Below are 22,320 nucleotides of genomic sequence, written 5' to 3'. Positions count from 1 at the left end.
GAACAAATAACCGCTCTACTAGCTGATACATATCTAAGACACTCCAGTAATGACAGTATCTCTACTAAGTCCATAATACACAAACAAAATTTAGAGAACACTTACATAGATTTAGAGGATCATACAGATTCTCCTCTTAATGCCATACTCTCAATGGATGAGTTACTATATTCATTAAACTGTACAAAAGATACCAGTCCTGGACCTGATAACATTCCAGTTACATTTTTAAAATCATTACCAGAAGAAGGTAAACAGTACTTACTAAAAATTTACAATTTTATCTGGACAAAAAATGTATTTCCAGATAGTTGGTACCAGTCAATTATTATTCCAGTCATTAAGCATGGGAAAAGTAAATCAGACCCTGAGTCCTATCGACCGATCTCGCTGACATGTTCTATATGTAAAATTCTGGAGAAAATGGTAAGCAACAGACTACTGTGGTATCTAGAAGATAAACAACTTCTTACCCCTATTCAAAGTGGTTTTAGGAAATCAAGGTCTACTTTAGATAATCTAGTTGATATAGAATCCGAGATTCATGAAGCATTTGGATGCAATCAAGAGTGTTTAGCAGTTTTCTTTGACATAACTCATGCGTATGATACAATTTGGAGATCTGACATATTAAAAAACTTATCCAGATGGTCAATCAAAGGTAACATCCTCAAATTTATAAAAAATTTTCTAAAATTTCGTCTGTTTAGAGTTCGTGTAGATAATGTTTTTTCACAGCCAACAACGCAAAATAACGGTATCCCACAAGGTTCTACACTAAGCGTAATACTGTTCCTTATTGCGATTAATGATATCTCTAAATCCTTTAGTTCATTAGTAAAAGCACGCTTATATGCTGATGATCTTGTCATATTTTCTAGAGGGAAAAATGTTTTAACACTTACCAGATATATACAAGCCTCTATCAATCAACTAGAAAATTGGTCAGAGAGTTGTTAGGTCTGGATCCCGCGTATGAAAAAAAAGTTGATTAATAGCAAGCTGAAAATGTTTTATTAGCTTAAGGGTGTCTAGTCGGACAAACTTTGATATATGGGAACACTGGAACAGGGGAAGTTTTAATTTTGGAACAGGTTAAAAATTTGGAACGGTCAGACCACGAAAACGGCACATGTATTTTGTCCGACAGAACAGACTTAAACTCTCCGAACAGGGATTAAACTCTCATGCCAAAATCAGACTGCTATTTATGACCTGTCATAATTCCTGTCATTTGACATATTCTACATGTTCCACTCATTAAAACGCCCATCTGGTGATAAATAGCAGACTGATTTTTGCATGAGAGTTTAATCTCTGTTCGGAGAGTTTAAGTCTGTTCTGTCGGACAAAATACATGTACCGTTTTCGTGGTCTGACCGTTCCAAATTTTTAACCTGTTCCACAATTAAAACTTCCCCTGTTCCAGTGTTCCCATATATCAAAGTTTGTCCGACTAGACACCCTTAAGCTAATAAAAAATTTTCAGCTTGCTATTAATCAACTTTTTTTTCATACGCGGGATCCAGACCTATGTGGTCTACAGTTTTGTCCAAACAAAACAAAAGCAATTTTCTTTAGCAAGAACCCAAAAAACATCATATTACCACCTAAGCTCACCTTAAACTCGTTACCTATTGCTTATGTTGAATCAACTACCTTTTTAGGAATGAAATTAGATCATAGGTTAACCTGGAAAGATCATATCTTTCATCTTCGACAAACAACTCAAAATGGCCTAAGTTTATTAAAAAGCATATCTCACAAACATTGGGGAGCCGATTTCCAAACACTCATAACTGTCTACAGAACGCTTATTCGTTCTAAACTAGATTATGGCGCAGTTGCTTACAATTCAGCCAAAGCACCAATACTTAAATTACTAGATCCTGTACATAATACAGCGATAAGAATAGCGCTGGGAGCTCATCATACTAGCCCGATTGAAAGTTTATACTGTGAATCAGGTGAACCTTCCCTCCAACTAAGAAGAAACTTCCTCAGCCTTGTATATGCAGCTAAACTGTCGGCTAATCCACATATACCGACATTTAAAAACACGTTTGCCGACAGATTCACATCGACATTTAACACCTCACAAAGATTAAGTCCGCCGTTTTATATCCGGATACAGAGATTACAAAATAGCTTAAACATACATTTTCCTGAGACATACAATGTAACTAACCTTAAACATCAACCTCCTTGGAGAATACAGCTACCTATTTGTGATACAAGTCTTACTATCCACGACAAATATGACACACCACATAGTATAATTAAAAAGAAAGCAGCAGAGAAATTAAACTCTGCTAAGAACTTCCACATTTTTACAGATGCGTCTAAATCTGACAATGGGGTAGGGGCTTCTTTTACAACTTTACACCAAGACTTCTCCTTCTCACTGTCCCTTAGATCAACCGTATTTTCAGCAGAACTTCTTGCTATTTTGCAAGCAATAACATTTGTAAACAATAAAAACATAAAAAATTCTTTGATAATAACCGACTCTTTAAGTGCCCTCAGCTCTATGAAACAGTTATACGCAAAACATCCCATCTTATTGCTTATAAAGTCAGAACTAATGAGGTGTCAAGAAAACGATCGATTTGTTAAATTTCTTTGGGTTCCGTCACACTGTGGTATAACTGGAAATGAAAAAGCTGATCAGTTAGCAAGGGAGGCAACAGAAAATCCACAATCAACATTAGTCACTAAATGCGTTCATAGCGACCTGAAGCAACATTTTAAAAACAAAATAAGTGAGAATTGGCAACTTCACTGGAGCAATTCAGAGACATCTATGAAGAACATTAAAGAAGAGGTAGGTGTATACAATCTCCCACAAAAGCGACGAGACCAAGTATGCATCTCTAGGTTGCGTATAGGCCACACGAAGTTAACACACGACTACCTTTTAAGTGGCGAACAAGTTCCCATTTGCTACAGTTGTGATAGTGTAACTACAGTGAACCATGTGCTAGTGGACTGCCCTTTATACACCCTAGAGCGACATCAAGTTGGATTACCGACTACATCCAAAGAGTGCCTAAACGGATCAAATAACGACAGAACTATAAACTTTTTAAGAAATGCAAGACTCGTTCACAAAATTTAATGTAACATTTTAGCCATTTATGTAATTATTGTACCATGCTAATGACCCTTAGTGGTTGATGCAATTTTGTAAATAAAAAAAAAAAATCTTAGATTATATATACGTTGCAGAGTATTTTATAAAGAATAACTTTTTTTCATAAAAATGATAATAAAAAAGTTATTAATAGGTTCCAAGTTACGCAGACATACTGTATAAGAGCTAAAAAAAATTTTTGTTGAACATTTATTATTATTGAAGCTTGTTATTAAATGTAGTTTAGGTAAGTTTTACAGAAAAAAGTTTTGATCACTTTGTATAAACATTTTTTTAGCTGGTAATTTTCGGCTTTTGTATTACATTTTTGTTATCTTTCTTAATTTTTTCAAAAAGAAATAGATTATTTCACTTCTAAAGTAAAATAATTTAGAGCATTTTCAAGATTACATCCCAAGCTTTACAAAACATCTATAAAATTGTAATAAATCTGTTAAAACTTGAGTATTACCGTCTTAACGTGGTGGTAATTCTGTAATACTACGAAGTTTTCAAAAATTACATTTTTTGAGACGTCCTATATAAATCTGAATTAAATTTTTGAGATTTTTTTTTAATAAAACATCGTTTAGTAAGATGTTTGAAGGGTAAGTTGTGCAAAATTGAGATTTTTATAAGAAAATTTTTATTACACATTTACACAATGTTGTTACACATTCTTAAATCATTTTTAAACAAAATTCATGTAAGTCTGAATTTCCGCCCACACCGTACTTATGCCCACAGACTTTATTTCTTTTTATTATAACCATAAGATAGCTTAATCATTCTTCTTTCATGTCCAATTTGTAAAATTTCAGTTGATCAATTAGTTAAAGAGTTACATTAAAATATCTCAACCGTGTACTTCTCCGAACGCTAGTTTACAGTGCTCCAATGTTTGTGAAAAAGGTGACTTTGGCGTTATAAATAAAAAATTATAGAAGCTACAGATTTAATTTTAGAAAAATCTTTATGTAAGGTTTTTTTTGTAAAATCTTTATGTAAAATTTATATTTTCAGAGTTACTTAAAGAAACATCTAATTTCGCAGTTCCTTTGTTTAATAAAAAATGAAGCACCCACTTCTCGAGTAGAACTTTTTGATATGTTGTTTATTAAACATTTCTTAATCAAATTACAAAAAGTTCTATTTTGTTTGATTTTTTCCGAAGTGAAAATCTATATGCACTCCCCTAAATTGTTGGTAGTAATTTATAAGCATACATAAATGTTGATTTTTTAATCATAAAATTTGGTTTGAGACATTCGAAAATATTTGAGAAATAATTTTGGATCATCTTTATGCGGGAAAAGATGATGAAAATTGCCATAATTCTCTTCTTTTTTTAATATTTCGTGAACCCAAAACCGATGTTTCCTCGTAATTTTGCATTTTCGTCTGTTTCAATTTCAGCACAAATTTCACGTACTATTATAACCTCTTCTTCCGACGAGGTCTCCATGGCAAATGATCATTTTTCCGATGCCGTGCCGTGCTGGTCGTTACAAATGGGTTTTTGGACGTGCCGGCCTGTCATGTGCCGTGCCGGGCTATGCCGGGCCGGGCGTTTATAATTGGTTTCTTGCTTTAGACAGCTTATGAACTTTGGAACTAATAACCGGCAAAGTAACGCAAATGATGGAAACCAAATAAACTAGTTCTTATAAGTGGTTAGTTGACTTCAGTCATAATTACACGTATGATTAGGACTTTCTATACGTTAGAACAATTATTGATTGATATGAATAAATTAAGTCAGATGCTAGTAAAACAAAATTAATTATAAATCAAACTAATAATAAAAATAGTTCAAGTAAAAAATTTTATCAAAAATGAATAACCATTTTCAATTATAATAGTTATTTATGAAACCGTTCGTGAAGTATGCTTTTCGCGAACGCACGCGATGTTTAGAGCACGAGCGACAACAGAGCGAGTGCTATACATCGCGTAAGGAATTCATACAATATTTTATCTACGCTAAAACAAATAAAAAAACTGTAACTCTTTATCACTGGAATTCATTTCTATTCTACAATTTTTAGAACTTTGACATTTAAAAATTCTAACTTCTTTCAAACCACAAAACTGGCAAAGGTTTTGTTGTAATTTATTGCTTACAATTTCATCACCATGACAACGCAAAAGTTGATATTTGATTATATGAAAGTGTGTCAAAAACAGTGCGAAAAAGTAAATCGCTTTTAAAATACATTGTTACTTCACGCACACTTTAAACCCTTCACGCACTGCTATCTATAATGACATTTTTCACAAACTAAAAACTTATACGTAATATGACATAGAGTAGATAAAATATTTTACTAATATAAATGTGATATTAAACGTCATACGTATAATTATGACTGAAGTCAACTAGCTATTAAGCTAACGTCTAAAGGTGGGAAACCTTCATTTAATATAATGTAAATTTATAGGTTTCTAACGATAATCTCCCACCTCTAGTAGTTTCATCTCTTTTTATTTGACAGTGTATTAATTATGTAGTATTATGTTTTCCATCTTTTGAGTTATTTTTCCGGCTTCTAGCGCACTCACTACTGTATATTTTATTAATTTTAGTACCATATGCCCACTACCGTCTCTAACAGAAAATCTTGAACGAATATTCTTCGTAAAATTTCATGACCAGAATTCTGAAATGTTTAATATGAATAAAATAATAGCGGCAGCATGTGTTCTTCCACACGAAGTTCGATTATTTGAGGATCTGTCGGTGAAGGTCAAAGTTGTTGTCGATTTGATAGATATAAAACTTGGTTATATGCCTAAATTAACACCAAAAGATTTTCGAAATATGGGATTCCTACTTGAGGTAAGTTAGAATAAGTATTATAGACCAGGGCATTTAGAACTGAAGACACCGGAATAAATAGATTTTTAAATACAGCACCTACATACTTTTTGCACTGTCTTCAGGATATCAGGAAAAAAGTCTACTATAGAAAATGGAAAATTCTTCTGGTAAGCGGCCAGAACAGCTCCGCTTGCCATTTCGACTGCCAGTTCGAGATCTTCCCTATCTCATATGGTGCCGATTCCTCCCTCAAGAGACTTCTTGAGTGAGCCTCTATAGCCTTCCCAATCCGTCTCTCTTGGGTTCCTGAATCTTGCCACCATTAGAATCGAAGTAGTTAAATCGAATCGAATGTGCTTATGATCGGAACATGAATGTTCCTCTTTATAGTATCGTACGTTTTTTCACTGCAAAGTGTTACATCTAAGGGTAAGAACACAGCAAGTAAGTCGAGGTGGATGTGTAGGTCGCGGTAGATGCCACTAGTTAAGTCGCGGTCGATGTCGACAGCACATAGCAAGGAGGTCACCTGCGCTGTCAGTCGAGCTAGAACCACTATCAAGTGAAGTAGTTTAATGAAATTTGAATGACAAAAAGACTGTGCTTTTGCGATGTTGTGTCAGTCAAGTTATGATAGTGATGAAATGCCAGCTGTAAATAATTAGATCCTCCTTCATATTTCAAAAATTTACTGAATTTAATTACTTTAGAAATTCAAAAATAAACTAAATACAAAAAAGGGATTATACAAAAAGTATCAACTCACATGGCGCAGGTAATAACAACTTGGCTTCTAACAACGAATCAATCAAAGGAAAGCATCCTTGTAGGCCGCGCAGTAGACATCCATGTAAAACAAACTCAAAAGCATCGATGTAAACCTCCTGGATGGCATCGCGCTAAACCTCCACCGCGACTTACCTGCTCTGTTTGCTTCCATTCATTACAATGTGTTTGTTTTACATGGATGTCGACATCGACCGCGACCGACAGCTACACCTCCAGCGCGACTCCCTTGCTCTGTGCTTACCCTAAGACTTCTCTGCGCGTGGCCGTAACGAAAATATGTTTATTTCCTATATTGGCTATTTCTAAACCCATGCTTAAGATGAACTGTAGTAAAGACTCACCTCGGCTATTGATGTTCGTACTCCCCATGCCAGATGGTGGGCATTGGCATTACATCCCAGTATTAGATGAAGGTTCTCCCTTCGGCTGTAGGTTATAACGTCCTCTACTCTGCCTGGGCGGAAGACATTCTCTCCAGCCAAGTAGGCAGAGCAGACCAACCATCTTTTACTACCTTCCTCGGTGGGAGCGGTTAGAATACCTGTAACAAAATCTCCGCATCAAAGATCCGGAATCAGTGTACAGTTTACTCCGTTACCATAATATAAAATGCATGCTAGAGGTGTCTCTCCTTTCGCATCGTATAGTAACTTACCCTCCCTCCGTAGAGCCATGGTTCCTGCGGTAGGCCAATTCCAGCCCTTCCATATCAAACCTTCTGCACAAAGCCGACGCAGATTTGGCATGATGTAGATTGACCTGCAGTACCTTTATTCTGCCTCCCTCTAAACTGAAGGCTAAGTTTCGAATTTTCCCGTGTCCTCTACCCCTTCCATGGGAGCGACCACCCGCCCAGTGGCCTTCTGGGCGGGTCTGTAGCACTCCCCCCCTGCAATTCGGTACGGACTTCTTCCGGGATTCTTTCTTCTTTAGCTCCTTCCCTTGACTTATCATCCTTAGGGCGAGCCTTGCGTTTGGTCGAAGTCTTAACCTTCTTTGGCGCTACTTTAAATTTTTGCCCCTCTGAAGATTTGACTTCTTTTCTTTTTTGCTTAGCCTTAACTGCCGTGGTTACGGCAGTTACGCCTTGCAACCCCGATGGTCCGGCCTCTGCAACCTTCTTAAGGACACATTTGAAGTTTTTTGAGTTCCTCAAAGGACTCTTTGTCCATTGAGAGGATCCACACCTGCCCTTTTTCTGCAGGTGTTCTGCCCAAAACGGTCCATAAAAGAGTGTTGAGCTTTCGGTTGCTGACCCTTAATCGAGTCAGCACATTTTCCGCCTCCAACCTCTTTTCGTCCTCGCTGGGATGTAGACAGTGCAAGAACACGGCCTCTCGACTTCACTCTCGTCTTTAGCCTGGAGGTTTGTACCTTCCCAAGGCTTCAGAGTGGGAGAAGTTTCCCTGAGCCATTGTGCGCTTGCACTATCTGCACACGACATTACCAGGAAACCGGGCTTGAACGTGCTCTTTTGCAGCTTGATTTGCGGCCCTTCTTCTGGCGTTCTCTCCAGAGTCTCCAAGATGGATGTTTGCACTGCCTTAAGCTTTATGGGTTCTATCCTGAGTTCGGGAAAGCAATCACATACTACCGCCACCTTTGCTGAGCAAAGGGCTTGTGTGAAAGTCATTTCTGACTTTCTCGGCCTCTCTTTGACTTCCGCTGGCGGCGTACTGTTGTCCGACCTTTGTCGCTTCTTTGTAGGCTTTTGCGTACCCATTTCCATCTTTTGCTCAGCCTTCTCTTTAGACTCAGGGGGTCTGTCCTCCTGTCGTCCAAGGACCTTGGTGAAATTGGCCTTGATCACCGAGCGTTTGGCTTCAATGTAATCCTTGCCTTTTCCCACCAGATCCCTTACTTTCTTCTTGGAGGCCCTAGCCAACCTGGCCTGAATGACCTCCTCGTCTGTAATCAGATCCACCTCTTCTAGGTAGGTGACTCTGACTGCCTTCCTTTTGGTCGGCTTCGCTATCTGCGTAGTAGTGCCTTCAGGGCTTTCTACTACGGGCTGTTCGGGAATATTGGTTTCCATATTGTCGTCTATATTGTTCCCCTGAGCAGCTCGCAAATTTCAGTTCACTCCAGCAGAGCCCCGCATGCTCGAGTAAGGCTAATTACCGTGAGGTGTCGCCTGGTTCCTCACAGGAATCGCTCTCGACCAACTACGCATGGCCATTCATCCTTCGCCGCGATGTCTTCCTGCTTTGATTGCGGATTTTTTAAAGCTGGTTTTCTCCATCTGGACTCTTCTGTCTGGGTTACCATTTCATAGCCAAAAGGTCCCCGTTTTGTGGCGCCGAGAATTCGCCATTCATCCCCCCGTGAGGGTAAGGACTAGTCGGTGATGCATCTGAGATGAAGTTGGGCTGGTCTTCTCTTCTACTGGTATTTATCGGTGTTACCTATTTGGAGTCAGTGGCCCCACCAGTGCCCCGCCGACAATTTCCGAGCTACGAGCTTCCTGTGGGGTATGGGGGGAGTTGGGTTGGGTGAGACATGTCGGATACTCCTAGATAGTGTGTCGAGGAAGACTCGAAAAAGTTTGTGTGTGTCGGGGGCCCCCGCACCGACAGATGCGTCTAATGCATAGGACCCCACCGCCGCTCAAGGTCACTGGATTTTGGAGCTTGGCGACTAAGATTAGGGAGATTTGGAGTAGCAGTAGGGAATTGGAAGGGTAAACTAAAAGCTGAAAGCGAAGGCTCCGCAACTGTTCGCCTCAATTGCACAGGCCCGGTGCACAGGCGCTGTACGCTTAGGGACTGTGTTTACTTACACTGGTCGTGCTCCCCTCATAATTCCAAGGACCAAGAACAGTTACTCGGCCCTCCCACCGACGTCGAGGAACAATTACAGTCCCGGGGATGGTGCCCCCACCTTGCAGAAATAGAAAAAAAATAGCGCTAAATTAAGGACTATTTATAAGCTTTTATATCCCGACAATTAAAAATTTTGAGCTCGTTATACTTGGCAGGAATCCAACATTATTGGGGAGGGAGCTTCTGACTAAACCCCCCACTACTTAAAAGTAGTGAAATTGAATCGATCTTTGCTGAAAAATTACGAGCTATTTATGAGGTTTATGAGCCTTCGAAGTCATATAGTTTCGATTTTTGAGCTCATCTCCTTTTAGCCCCAAACAATCCTTTTTTTTTTTTTTTATTTAGAAATAACCGCATTAACCACGAAGGTCATCAGCGGGGTAACGAGAATACAATTAATAAGTTTACAAAAGTATGAAATTGTGTACAATTAAATCTTACTTGCTAGGTTACATTTATTAAGGAATTGAAAAAGAGGTTTACAGTCGGTTTGCAGGTTAAGAATGTCTTTCATATTGTTTGAATAACCAGATATAGATTGTTTGTAAGCGGCAAATTCATCACATTCTGTTAGCACATGTTTTACTGATACTGGTATATTACACCTTCTGCATTTTGGTGCTTCGGTATGGATAATGAGATGCTCATGAGTAAGTTTACAGTGTCCTAACCGAAGACGAGATAAGATGACTTGGTTCGATATGTTGGTTGTATGTGGATTCCATGGACCAGTATCTTCTTTAACGTCTCTTAACTTGCTCGTGGATGTTTTCCATTTTTCACTCCATAAATTGAGAGTCATTGATTTTAGTAATTGTTTTGTATCTGCGGCTGGAATTGATTGTTCTGCCAATGTTGGTAATTGCGCAGCTGTGTAAGCCCAACGATCAGCGTTTTCATTTCCCTCGATTCCAGAATGAGAGGGAACCCATAGAAAAACTATTTTTGAGTCTGTTTGATGCAGACTGTGTAATATTTCTTTGATTAATATGACTATAGGATTTTTCGTGAAGGTTTGTTGTATGAGTCTCAGTGAATTGAGTGAGTCAGATATTATTAAGGAGTGTTTGGTTTGTGCATTGGAAATGTGCTTCAACGCTTGTAATATGGCATAAAGTTCACCATTTAAGATACTGTAGGAGCTGGGAAGCTTAAATAAATATTTGGTTTCATTGTTTATGTATACTGCTGCTCCTACACCTTGGGAAGACTTAGATGAATCAGTGAATAAGTGGGTATAATTTTTATATTTTGCGACTATTTGTTTATAATTTTGATATATAAGACGTGGATTGGTATCGTATTTATTATATTTCGTCAATTGGGTGTTTACATGTGGGGTTCTGATAATCCATGGAGGAATGCTGTGTTCATTCATTAACCACGTTCTGGGGAAATTTTGGAGATTTAACGTTGATATATACCGGTGAATTCTAACATAAAAGGGTGGTGGAGAGGTGCTATGTTGAAAAGTTGATTTGAAATGATTACAGAACGTGTTTTTGTGCGCAGGAATTGATGGTATTGATGCTATTCTGGAGGCATAGGATAAACTAAGAATTTGTCGTCTGAAAGATAGAGCTGGTTCGCCCAGTTCGCAGTATAGGCTTTCTACAGGCGTTGTCCTGTAAGCCCCTAGAATTATTCTTATTGCGGTGTTGTGTATAGTATCTAAGCATTTTAGTATTGAAGGGCGAGCAGATGTGTATGCAATACATCCATAATCAATTTTCGATCGAATAAGGCTTCTGTATATTTTTAGCAGCATTAGACCATCAGATCCCCAAGACTTGTTTGCTAAGCATCTTAATAAATTTAAGCCCTTTTGACAAGAAAGAGTTAGTGTTTTAATATGATTTTTCCACGACAGACGTTCGTCGAATATCATGCCCAGAAAATTTATGTGTGGAGTATAGCTTAGTTTCTGGTTGTATAGGAATATTGATGGTCTATGCTGCTCTGGTATGTTTCTTTTTGAGAATAATATGCAATTTGTTTTGTTTGGGGAGAAATTGTACCCTGACATTATAGACCAACGTTCGAAGGATGTTATGCATTGCTGAAGGCTTTGAGCCATGGTGCTAAGACATCTTCCCTTGATAAACACGATCATGTCATCTGCGTAAAGTCTGGCTACAACTGGTTTCTTTAAATCTTTTAAGACATCATTCATAGCAATTAAAAATAAAGTTGGGCTGAGAATTGATCCTTGTGGTGTGCCGTTTAATTGTTTCTTGGTTGATGATATTGTTCCAGAAATTCGGACTTGGAATTCTCTTTGAGATAAAAAATTGCGTATGAAATTTATTATATTGCCTTTCAATCCCCAGTGATGTAGTTTATTTAGGATGATTTTATGGCATGTAGAATCAAAGGCTTTATTAATGTCAAAATAAATTGCTAGACATTTATCTTTAGTAGCAAATGCTTCGTGAATATGACTTTCTAGGTCAATAATGTTATCAAGTGTGCTTCTAGATGGTCGAAATCCGGATTGTTCGGGAATTAATAATTTGTGAGTTTCCAAAAACCATATTAGTCTCTTGTTGATTATTTTTTCTAGCAATTTACTCATGGAGCAGGTTAGGGAGATTGGCCTGTAAGATTCAGGCAAGAGTGAAGATTTGTTAGATTTAAGTATGGGGATGATTGTTGCTTTCTTCCAGATTAAGGGGAAGTCACTATTATTCCACATGTGATTAAAGATATTAAGCAGGATTTGTTTCGCCGTTTCTGGGAGATTTTTTAGAAAAACTGGAGGGATGTCATCGGGACCAGAAGAACTGTCTTTTAGTGATGAGAGAGATTTCTCCATTTCTTCTTTTGTCAGTGGCTTGTTTAGAGAATTAAGGTTTTCCAGCTCTTTGAATTCCGTAGGGAGGGCAATGTTATCATTAGTTATATTTCTGTTTATGGAAAGCTTATGATAATAGTCTGCGAATGCTTCACCTATTTCTTTTGTTTGGTTTATTCGTTTGCCGTCATAATCTAATGCTTTAATGACATGGTAAGTTTTGTTTCCATAAATACCTTGTATCTTCCTCCATGCCGATGATATTGTAGTGTTTCTGTTTATGCTTCCTACGAACTTCTTCCATGACTCTTTTTTACTTTTGTTGGTAATATATCTTGCTTTTGCCCTATGTTTTTTGTATTCAATTATACTTGTTGCGGTTTTCTCCCTCCTACATCTATTTAGAGCAGATTTGCTGTTTTGTATTGCTTCGGCACATTCGTCATTCCACCAAGGCACAGGTTTAAATTTCTTGATATGTTTTGTTTTTCCTATTGAAAATTCAGCGGCTTCTATGATTATTTCGTTAAGTTGAGTTACTGCTGTATTTGCGTCCTTCCACTCATTAATTGTGTATATGTTATTCTCAATGGTTTTTGAGAAAGAGCTCCAGTCGGCTTTCTTTATTTTCCATTTCTGATGGATACTATCTCCGTTTGATATTTTGTCTTTTATAATTGAATTCGTTAATTTTATAGGAAAGTGGTCACTGTCTAGTAAGTCATCCATAACTCTCCATTCAAGGTAAGGACTAATAGTTGGACTACATAATGAAAGATCGATGCAAGAAGAATTGCCAGTAGCTATATTGAATCTAGTATTGCTGCCATCATTCAGTAAACTTATGTTCATGGTGTTGAATATGTTTGATAGAATTCGTCCCCTTCTGTCTGTTTTTTGAGAACCCCAGGAGTAATTGTGGGCATTAAAATCTCCTAGAAGAATGAAAGGAGGTGGAAGTTGATAAGCTAGAGACTCCAGTTCATCCTCAATTAAATAATGGTCAGGAGGAATGTATATGTTGCAGATGGTGTAATTTAGTTGTTCTTTAATTTTTACGGCTATCGCTTCTAGGTTTGTATATTTTCTAATTTGTGTTGCTTGTAGATTCTTTGAGACGTAAATGGCTACGCCGCCACTCGCAACTTGTACATTTCGGTTTTTAACGAATTCATTGTATCCCCTCATTTTGTGGACATTTTCGTCTCGGAAGTGAGTTTCTTGTAGACACAATATGTCCAGAGAATATAGGGCTATGATATGCTGAAGCATATTTAAACGGGTATAGTACCCATTTAAGTTCCACTGGAGTAATGACTCGAATGTATTTATTGGGTATCTTGAGATGTATTTGAGATATCAGATTGGGTATCACTTAAATCTTGGGATTGCTTTAGTAATTTCTTTTTTAGCCTTGTGACACGAGTTTTTAGTTTCTTAGTGTTTGCGTCAGGATGAAGTTCTTCTAACATATCTATTAGTTTTGGAATATCTTCTGTGAAGTCTTCCGCAATGCTAAGAACATCCCTCGATCCGTATGTATTTTCTAGGAGCTGTTTAAGCTGATGGCTGTTGACTATGAAGTGAGGAGAATGAGAGTCGATATAGTTTATAATAGATTCAGTAAGTTCTATTTCTTGATCTGATGTATTAGATTTGGGTTTTTTGTTTTTCTGAACGACTGTTTGGGGAAGAGAGAAGGTAGAAGTATTGGGTGGCATTTGTTCTTCTGGAGTGGCTGGGGTCATATCTTCAGCTGTTCGTTTTGTTGCGGATGAAGTTGTTGACTTAGTAGTTTTGTCCGAGGTTGGGATATTTTCAGATTGAGCAGTGTGATCTGGATTTGTTACCAGATTGGATGTGATCAAAGCAGTATTGGCGACTTTTGCACAATTTTCTACTACTGAGGAACTTTCGGGTAGAATATTATTTATTGAGTGGGAATTTAAGTCATTAGGAGATGTTTCATCCGGTTGAGATATTGACGAGATTGGAACATTATGTGTGGGTTGTGATGATTGTTGGGAATGTGGGTTAATATTGCCCGAAGGGCATTGGGATGCAACATGACACGATAATTTGAAGGTGAAGCAGCGTTGACTGTCTAGGGCTAAAAAGATATGATATGATAGATTATCATGTGTTATTTCTAAGAATTCGCGTATGGTAATATCTGGGGAAAGAGCGATATACACCTGTCTTCTGAAGCTGAGTATGTGTTGGTATTCTGGATTTGATGCACCTATTCTAAGAAAGTTTATTGGAGAAACTAATTTTAATCCAATAATTTCCAGTAAGGTTACAAGAGTTTCGTGTGGGATCGTTGGGCTTACATTCGATAATACTAGTCTGTCTGCTGGTGAAATTAGACGTCTTGCTTTGATGACTTCATTATTGACAACAATTTGACCATGATTAGTTAAAAACTCATCAGCCAGTGATTTATTGGTTAGATAAACACATATTCTGTTGTGTGAAATTCTGCTACAGAAAATGATGTTTATTGGTTTTACCAGAGGTCCCAATTGGAGAAGATAATCTTGAAGTTTTGCTCCCTGAATGGAGCCGAAGATAAGTGTCTGGTCTTTGTTAGGATACTTGTAGATATTTTTTGAGACAGTGTTTGCATAAGATGTGTTGGAGGTATCCATATTATTTAAATTATTATCTGGGTGAGTGTTGGTGGATGAAGATTGATTTGTAAATGTTGGTTGTGACATTTTATTTAAAATATTCAAATTTGCTGAGTTATTTTGTTAAATATAATTATTGTCCAAAACATTTTTCCCAGGCCGACCCTGCCTTTTGTTGTTAAAAATTCTTTATTTCGCTAGGCGAGTTTTTACTAGCTAATTACTTTTCAGTCGTGTGAATCTGATATCTAACCTCAATCAGCCTAACAAAAATCGTCTGGATGCAGTTAATATTAAAAATTTACTCACAGTTGCTGTTCTTGGTATTTTATATCACTGCACTAGTAAAACGTAACTATTAAAAGGCTTTTATTTAGCGGTAATTTGTTTAAATCGACCGTAAATTATAAAACGTGTGTTTACAAACAGGTCTCACAAACCCTCTCTCCAAACAATCCTTAAATTGATACAAGTACAGAGAAAAATGTTAAGAACAATTAAAATATAAGAGACTAAGTTTTTCAACCTAATAAAAATATTTGTAAATTAAATATTTTTAAAAGATTTTTAATTGAAAAACTTTATTGGCCCATTTCCTGGTGACAACCTCCAAGGCTTCTACAATATGCAAGCACATGGATGCTGCAGTGAAGACTAAGGGCCAATTTCTCATATCGAGTTCAACTGCAGTTTAACCTGAACTTCTAGTAAACGTCAGTTTAAAGTCAAAATCGTCTTTCTCAATTCCCGTTCAACCGATGGCAGTTTAAACTTGAACGATGCTTGAACGGTGGAATTCGGCCGTTCAAAGATTTCAGAACTCAGTTCAGATGATTTCATGGACTACGCATGCGTTGTATTAACACGAAACGCTGTCATAATATAAATATATCCTATTTTATTATATTAAGCCTAACGATAAACGATAACATTATTTGTGTTTTTATAATATTTATTTATAATTATTAAAATGACTATTTGATTATAAATACTTAAATTTAACTTTATTCAAAAACAGCATAAAAAGGTAGTTCAAAATGGCGACAGGTTTTTACCTTTTGCCATCTATTGGCATTTCTCGAAAGCTGTAGAACGAGCACTGACATGAACGCGCAATTAGAAATGCATTCCAAACAGAACCGGAGATCACCCGTGAACCCGGTTCAACTGAACCATAGATTAACGCAGGTATGAGAAATCGACCCTAAGGGGAAGGAATTCTACACTATGCAATTCACAACCCCCGTCTGCAGCGTGGTAAAGTTCCAGCGGAAAATGGACCTAGTTACTCTATAGGAGTAATACTAATAAAAATAAAAATGTATACCATTTTTATTCATTCAGTTGCGGTGCGAAACCAAAACTGTCTTAATTTTTACTAAGATCAGAGAGTGCAGCCAGCACTCTTATCGACGATTTCACCTCTTTTTAGAGGTTCATCAGAGACTGCATAGGCTGCTTTTCTCTGGCCCAGGTAAAAATCTTCGACATATCCATCTCCCACCGCAACTGACGAGATGGTAGTAGGTGCCTAGCGGCATCTGCTAAATAAAAGACTAAGTTTTTCAACCTAATAAAAATATTTGTAAATTAAATATTTTTAAAAGATTTTTAATTGAAAAACTTTATTGGCCCATTTCCTGGTGACAACCTCCAAGGCTTCTACAATATGCAAGCACATGGATGCTGCAGTGAAGACTAAGGGGAAGGAATTCTACACTATGCAATTCACAACCCTCGTCTGCAGCGTGGTAAAGTTCCAGCGGAAAATGGACCTAGTTACTCTATAGGAGTAATACTAATAAAAATAAAAATGTATACCATTTTTATTCATTCAGTTGCGGTGCGAAACCAATAATGCGAAACCAATAGTGCGAATTAAAATATATTATATCGCGGAGATAATTCGTATATCGCAGAAATTCTTTATGAGCTCGCCAAATACCCGCATTTCGATTATTGAGCTGCAATTCCTTGTATGTTGACGATGAGGAGGTTTTCTTGCGAAGACGTTGTAGCTCAATAATCGAAATGTGCTTATTTTGGGAGCACATTGATTAGTAAACGATATGTAGTCGATATTATAGTATTTTTATAGTATAGTATTTTTACGATGGGATGATGAGGAGGTTTTCTTGTGAAGGGGTTATAGCTCAATAATCGAAATGTGCGTAGTTTGAGTTTGTTCTTAGAATTTGTACACTATACAAATTATATCCGCGAGAAGATATATTTTAATTTTTCTCAGCATTTTTCTCTTGAGTTCAATCAATTAAAGGGTTGCTTGGTGCTTAAGAGGATGAGCTAAAAACTCGACTATAAAACTATCACTTCGAAAGCTCATAAATACCTCGTAATTCTTCTGCAAATATCGATTCAATATCTCTATTTTCAAGTAGTAGGGCTGAGTCAGCCTCCCAAAAAAATATTAAATTCCTGTCCAGTGTAACGAGCTCAAAATTTTTAATTTGCTGGATATAAAAGCTCATAAATAGCTCTGAATTTAGCGATATTTGTTTTTTAATTTCTGCAAGGTGGCGGGGGCAGCTCAACAGAGATTATACATTTTAAAGTAGACGACTTTAAAATTATATTGCCAATATTTATGAGCTGCATGTGCCTGGGACGGTAGATATAGTTCAATTTTATAGTTATATATTAATTTGTTTGGATAAATGTTACTTTATATTTTAGGAGCTGTGGAATAGGCAACTTAAGGAAATTCACTGTTTCAATATGCCCAAATATGCTGAGAAATTAATTTATCTCTCCAGAGCATTTTTAAACAAGGAGTTACGTGAAAAAGTATGTACCTATATCAATAGGGAACTTGCACATTTTTTTATTACATAATAATGTTCAGTTTTGTATAAGAATGAGATTTCCAAAATTTTACGCCTCAAAAACTCATAATAACCTAGAAGTACAAATTTAAAGTCTTCTGTATTTTAAAATGGTTCAAACGACCCGTGACGTCACACAGTTTAACTATATGGTTCCGTTTATGGTTATAATTAGGCATATTCTTCTTCCTCTTCTTTAGTTTATTGGCCTCCACCTACTTGGGTATACCTCGCCGGAATAAAGGAAAAATATTTATATTCTATTAACATTTATCGTATGTCATTGTAATAATATATACCAGTTTGTTGACATTGGAGTTTAATATAGTTATTGGAGGAAAGAAAAAAAGTTACTACGGAAAATAAAACCATTTTGTAGAAGTACAAGTTTTCTATGAATAGTTCAAACGATCAAAAACACTTGTAACGTCACATAACTCTCTTTTCTACTGACGTTTATAACGTCTAATTTAAAATTCTGTTTACTTTGTTGGAAGAATGTAAACCAGTAAACATATAAACGGATGACGTCACGACGCGTTTTGGCTTGGCTGAAATAATTTGAATTTTTAATCATCTTTAGGGGCCAAACGAAAGCCAAACTAAACTTTTTTATCTTTGGTACATGTTTTAAATTATGTTCCGTTGTGATTTATAACATTTTTTTCGAATTTAAAATTTTATGCAAGTTCCCTATTGTTTAATTGAACATATTTTAAATTATAATAATTGCAAAATAAATCTAGACATATAAATTTACAGATTTTTGTACACAATTCCTTAGAAGACCTTTACAAAGTTATTCCAAAGGAAATATTGCCAAAAAATTATGGAGGTGAAGAAAAAGAATTGGAAGAACTCAACAGTAAGTATAAATCATTTAATTCATACGTGATCTCGGTGTCATGAAATTGAAGAACTTGAAAATAGATACAACACGTTTAACATGTATAAAAAGTGAAAGAAGCAGCTAGTATCTTCAATAAGAAACAAACTGTTTTACTGCATTATGAACATGGTAAAGTAATATTTGAAGTAGATGACAAACTTAAAGAATGGTAAAATTACGTTACGATCCTATTGGAAGACGATAGGAGTAGTTCACCATCTTACTAACTACGATGGACCTAATGACACGCTCTGAGGTAATAAAAGCCATACAATCATCAAAAAATCGCAAAGCGACAGATCCTGATGAAATTCAAACTGAAATAATACAAGCTTATAAATTAATGATAGCAATGTTTTAGAGGTTATAACTTATTTTTTTAATACCATTTATACCAGCGGACACCTACCTAATGGTTGGTCCAATTCATTGTTCATAGCTCTACTTAAGAAGACAACAGCAAAAATATGTGCTGATTATGATACCATCGCGGATGCCATAAATGCGAGGAATACAAAGTGACACATAGTTTGGTTTCCGTAACGGGTTTGGAACGAGAGCGAGAGATGCATTGTTTGGGACGAATGTACTTGTTCAAAGATGTCGTGATATATCTGTAGCTTGTAGACATATACTGTTGTTTTATTGATTTCCAAAAGGCATTTGATTGTGTTAAGCACTCAAAATTCATCGACGTTCTAAAAGACATTGGCTTGGACAGTAGAGACATTCGCGTATGCGAATGTCATCATCATTCTATTGTACATTCGCGTATGCGAATGTACAATATTGTAATCAAACAACATCAGTTTTAATAGACGGTTTGGAATCACAGGCTCTTAATATTAAAAGAGGAGTACGACAGGGATGCAGAGATGATTTTACCACCACCAAAAACCTTAAGGATGACGATTTAATGCAAAGTTTATATAATTTAATTAATTATTTATGTTTTAGATGAATGGTTAAATAAACTTAAAGAATATGGAGACCGATTTGAAAAACTTGAATATCTTAGAATTGATAATTCACTTAGAATACCGTATGGCCTTAATTGTGATATACTGGGATATTATGGAAATTACATGAAAACAGATGGCAACTAAAACTATTTTCAGATTTCTTTGATTAAAAAGAAATATTATTATGTATATAAGTTATTGGTGTATCTATATATAAGATATTATTTTTTAGTAAATTACGATCGTAGTTTTATTTTGTTTGACTAAGTACAGAAGTTAAGATAACGATAACATTGAAGAAAGGTGGCAAACTCTTAAAGCTGACATAATCAACGCTGCAACAGAATCACTTGGAGAGTGGAAAGTAAAACGAATAATAACATATGAGGGCTATAGATGCAGAACCTGCCAAGTCACATTTTTGTGAAATTTTCGTTTGATACGGGAATTTGTTCTTTGTGTGTATATACATAAGTTCAAAGATAGTTTAGGTGCAAATCCCACCTTAAATTGGAGTAATTTAAAGGAGAAAATACGCTTAAGCTGCAAAACCCGCCTTGTCTAAAACAAATTTAGTTGCAAAAACTGCCAAGTCCGGACTTACCAATGGCATACTGTGGTTTGCCCTTTCCTGCAAAATTTTTATGAGTTTATGTTATTTTCAATTTTATAACAATAATTATAATTATAAATATTAACATATAAATATGTTTTAAGTAATAAGAGTCTAATTCTTAAAATAATTTATTAAGTTAAGTCTAAAAAAACACGTTGTTCCGAATGTTTTGAGAATTTCAAAGCCAAAGTTGAAATTTCACAATACAAGCTAAATTTTGTTGCAAATTCTGCCATGTCCATAAATAAAACCAATTTTATACTGAAACTGCAGATCAAATATTTTTTATTTTGGTTTTTTTCTAATAAAATATAATATTGGAATACAAATAAATCACACAGAAAGCTCAAACTATCGCAGGAGTCTCTGAGTATCTGATATAAAGAGTGTTACATCCAACAATTGGCCTAAATTATATAGGTGTATTTTTCTGCTCTCCATAACTACATTATACATACTTGATTTTTGCGCCCCAGAATCCTAAATAATGAAGCCAGACAATGAACAAAATATAACTTGTCAACTTGTATCAGTTATCAGATATTCAAATAGCTTTTGCGATTCAGGCGCCTTTCGTAGGTATCAATATCCGCTTTTTCTATTATAATATAAGAGTGTTACATCTCACAATTGGCCTAAAATATATAAATGCAGTTTTCTGCGCTCCATAACTACATTTTACATATAGGATTGTTGTGCCCAAGAGTCCTACATAATGAAGCCAGTGAGTACAACAAAATTCAACTCGCAGGTATCAGATAATCAAAGGCTTTCTTTGATTATCTTATACCTGAATCGAGTTGAATTTTGTTGTATCCTTCGTACTCTCACACAATTCGTCCTCATATATTCATGCCGCTCATTCCACCAGTATGCTTGTTTCCTTTCATACCTCCCATTTCACTTCACACAAGCCAACTGCGATGCCGCACTCAGACCCTCGATCAACTCTTTTACATCCTGGCATCTTGGACCAATCAAGCCAAAAGCATCCATAAAAACCTCATTTAAAAGTCTCGTTAGATCGATATCTCTATCTTTCTGTTTCTTCCTTTTGCTCGTTATTTCAAAACTCACATACTTATGTAAGCTGAGCGATTCTTCTTCCAAAACAGTGTAGCTTATGACCCAGAACTGACGTTGAAACCAGTGAGATGTCCAGAAAGGATTCACTTTTACCTCTCACGAACGTAGGTGCCTCCCGCCATTTAGCAAAGTAAGCTCTATGGCGTGGATACATGCTGATAGGGGTTTCCATTGTCCCATCAGATCTCCTATCTTTAATGATTCTTTGTCGAGAGACCAACTTTACATTGGGCTCCTGAAAGTCATAACTTTCCCTTCGTGCAAGTGTTTCTGCAACGTCGTGAGCGGCTCTCGCCCTTTCCACATTTATTTGAAGGAACTTGGTATTAGATAGTTTTTATCTCTCTAACTTAGCCGTACGCTGTCTGATTCCTGGTCTTAGGTGCTTTCATCCACCCTTTCCTCGTCCCTTGAGGCAGGGTCTCTCCTATGGCCCCGCTTTTCCAAGATCGATTTGTTATACTCCGAGCACTGTAAGCTCTCGGCTCTGTGACCGAAATCTACATGTAAAGCAGAAAGTCGCCTCACTACTTCACTCTCGTGCCTAGTGCCCCCTTGCCTTATCTGTAGCAGGAGTCCGATTTGTTTTCTTCCTTGCAGTCGGTTTTACTATACCCCAATTGTAGGCATCTGAGGCACCGCTGGACATGCAGTCTCTCTAGTATTTTGCACGACTTCCAATCAATGGGTAGTAGCAATGTTCTCTTTGTAGTGCCTTCATGGCTGCTATATGCGTCAGTCCGACTGTGACGTTTGTATTGTCTTCTCCATTTTCCCTTATAGAGACGAGTTTGACGAAGTTAGGCTTCCTGCTGCCGGTATACCTCCGAACTATCCTTAAGATTTCTTCCTTTGTGACATCTCCGTCTATATCAAATACTTTCTCCTGGTCCTGATAGCCCCGGACATCCTTTACTGTGTTTCCCTCC

General features: G+C 36.6%; 1 protein-coding gene across 1 annotated transcript in view; it reads left to right on the top strand.

Moving 5' to 3' along the window:
- The window catches only part of LOC114334870 (uncharacterized), a 53,846-nt gene extending 33,918 nt beyond the window's left edge, over positions 1-19,928 (top strand). Inside the window, exons 3-6 of the mRNA XM_028284984.1 lie at positions 5,720-5,972; positions 17,690-17,800; positions 18,601-18,703; positions 19,685-19,928. Coding sequence (XP_028140785.1) covers positions 5,720-5,972; positions 17,690-17,800; positions 18,601-18,703; positions 19,685-19,833 — 616 coding nt within the window. The 3' untranslated portion in view covers positions 19,834-19,928. The remainder of the gene's footprint in view (positions 1-5,719; positions 5,973-17,689; positions 17,801-18,600; positions 18,704-19,684) is intronic.
- The last annotated feature ends 2,392 nt before the right edge of the window (positions 19,929-22,320 follow it).

The sequence above is a fragment of the Diabrotica virgifera genome, chromosome 7 (genome assembly GCF_917563875.1).
Source record: "Diabrotica virgifera virgifera chromosome 7, PGI_DIABVI_V3a".
In the NCBI taxonomy this organism is placed as follows: domain Eukaryota; kingdom Metazoa; phylum Arthropoda; class Insecta; order Coleoptera; family Chrysomelidae; genus Diabrotica; species Diabrotica virgifera.
Note: the sequence above shows the minus strand (reverse complement) of the source record. Positions and strands in the feature narration are given on the sequence as shown.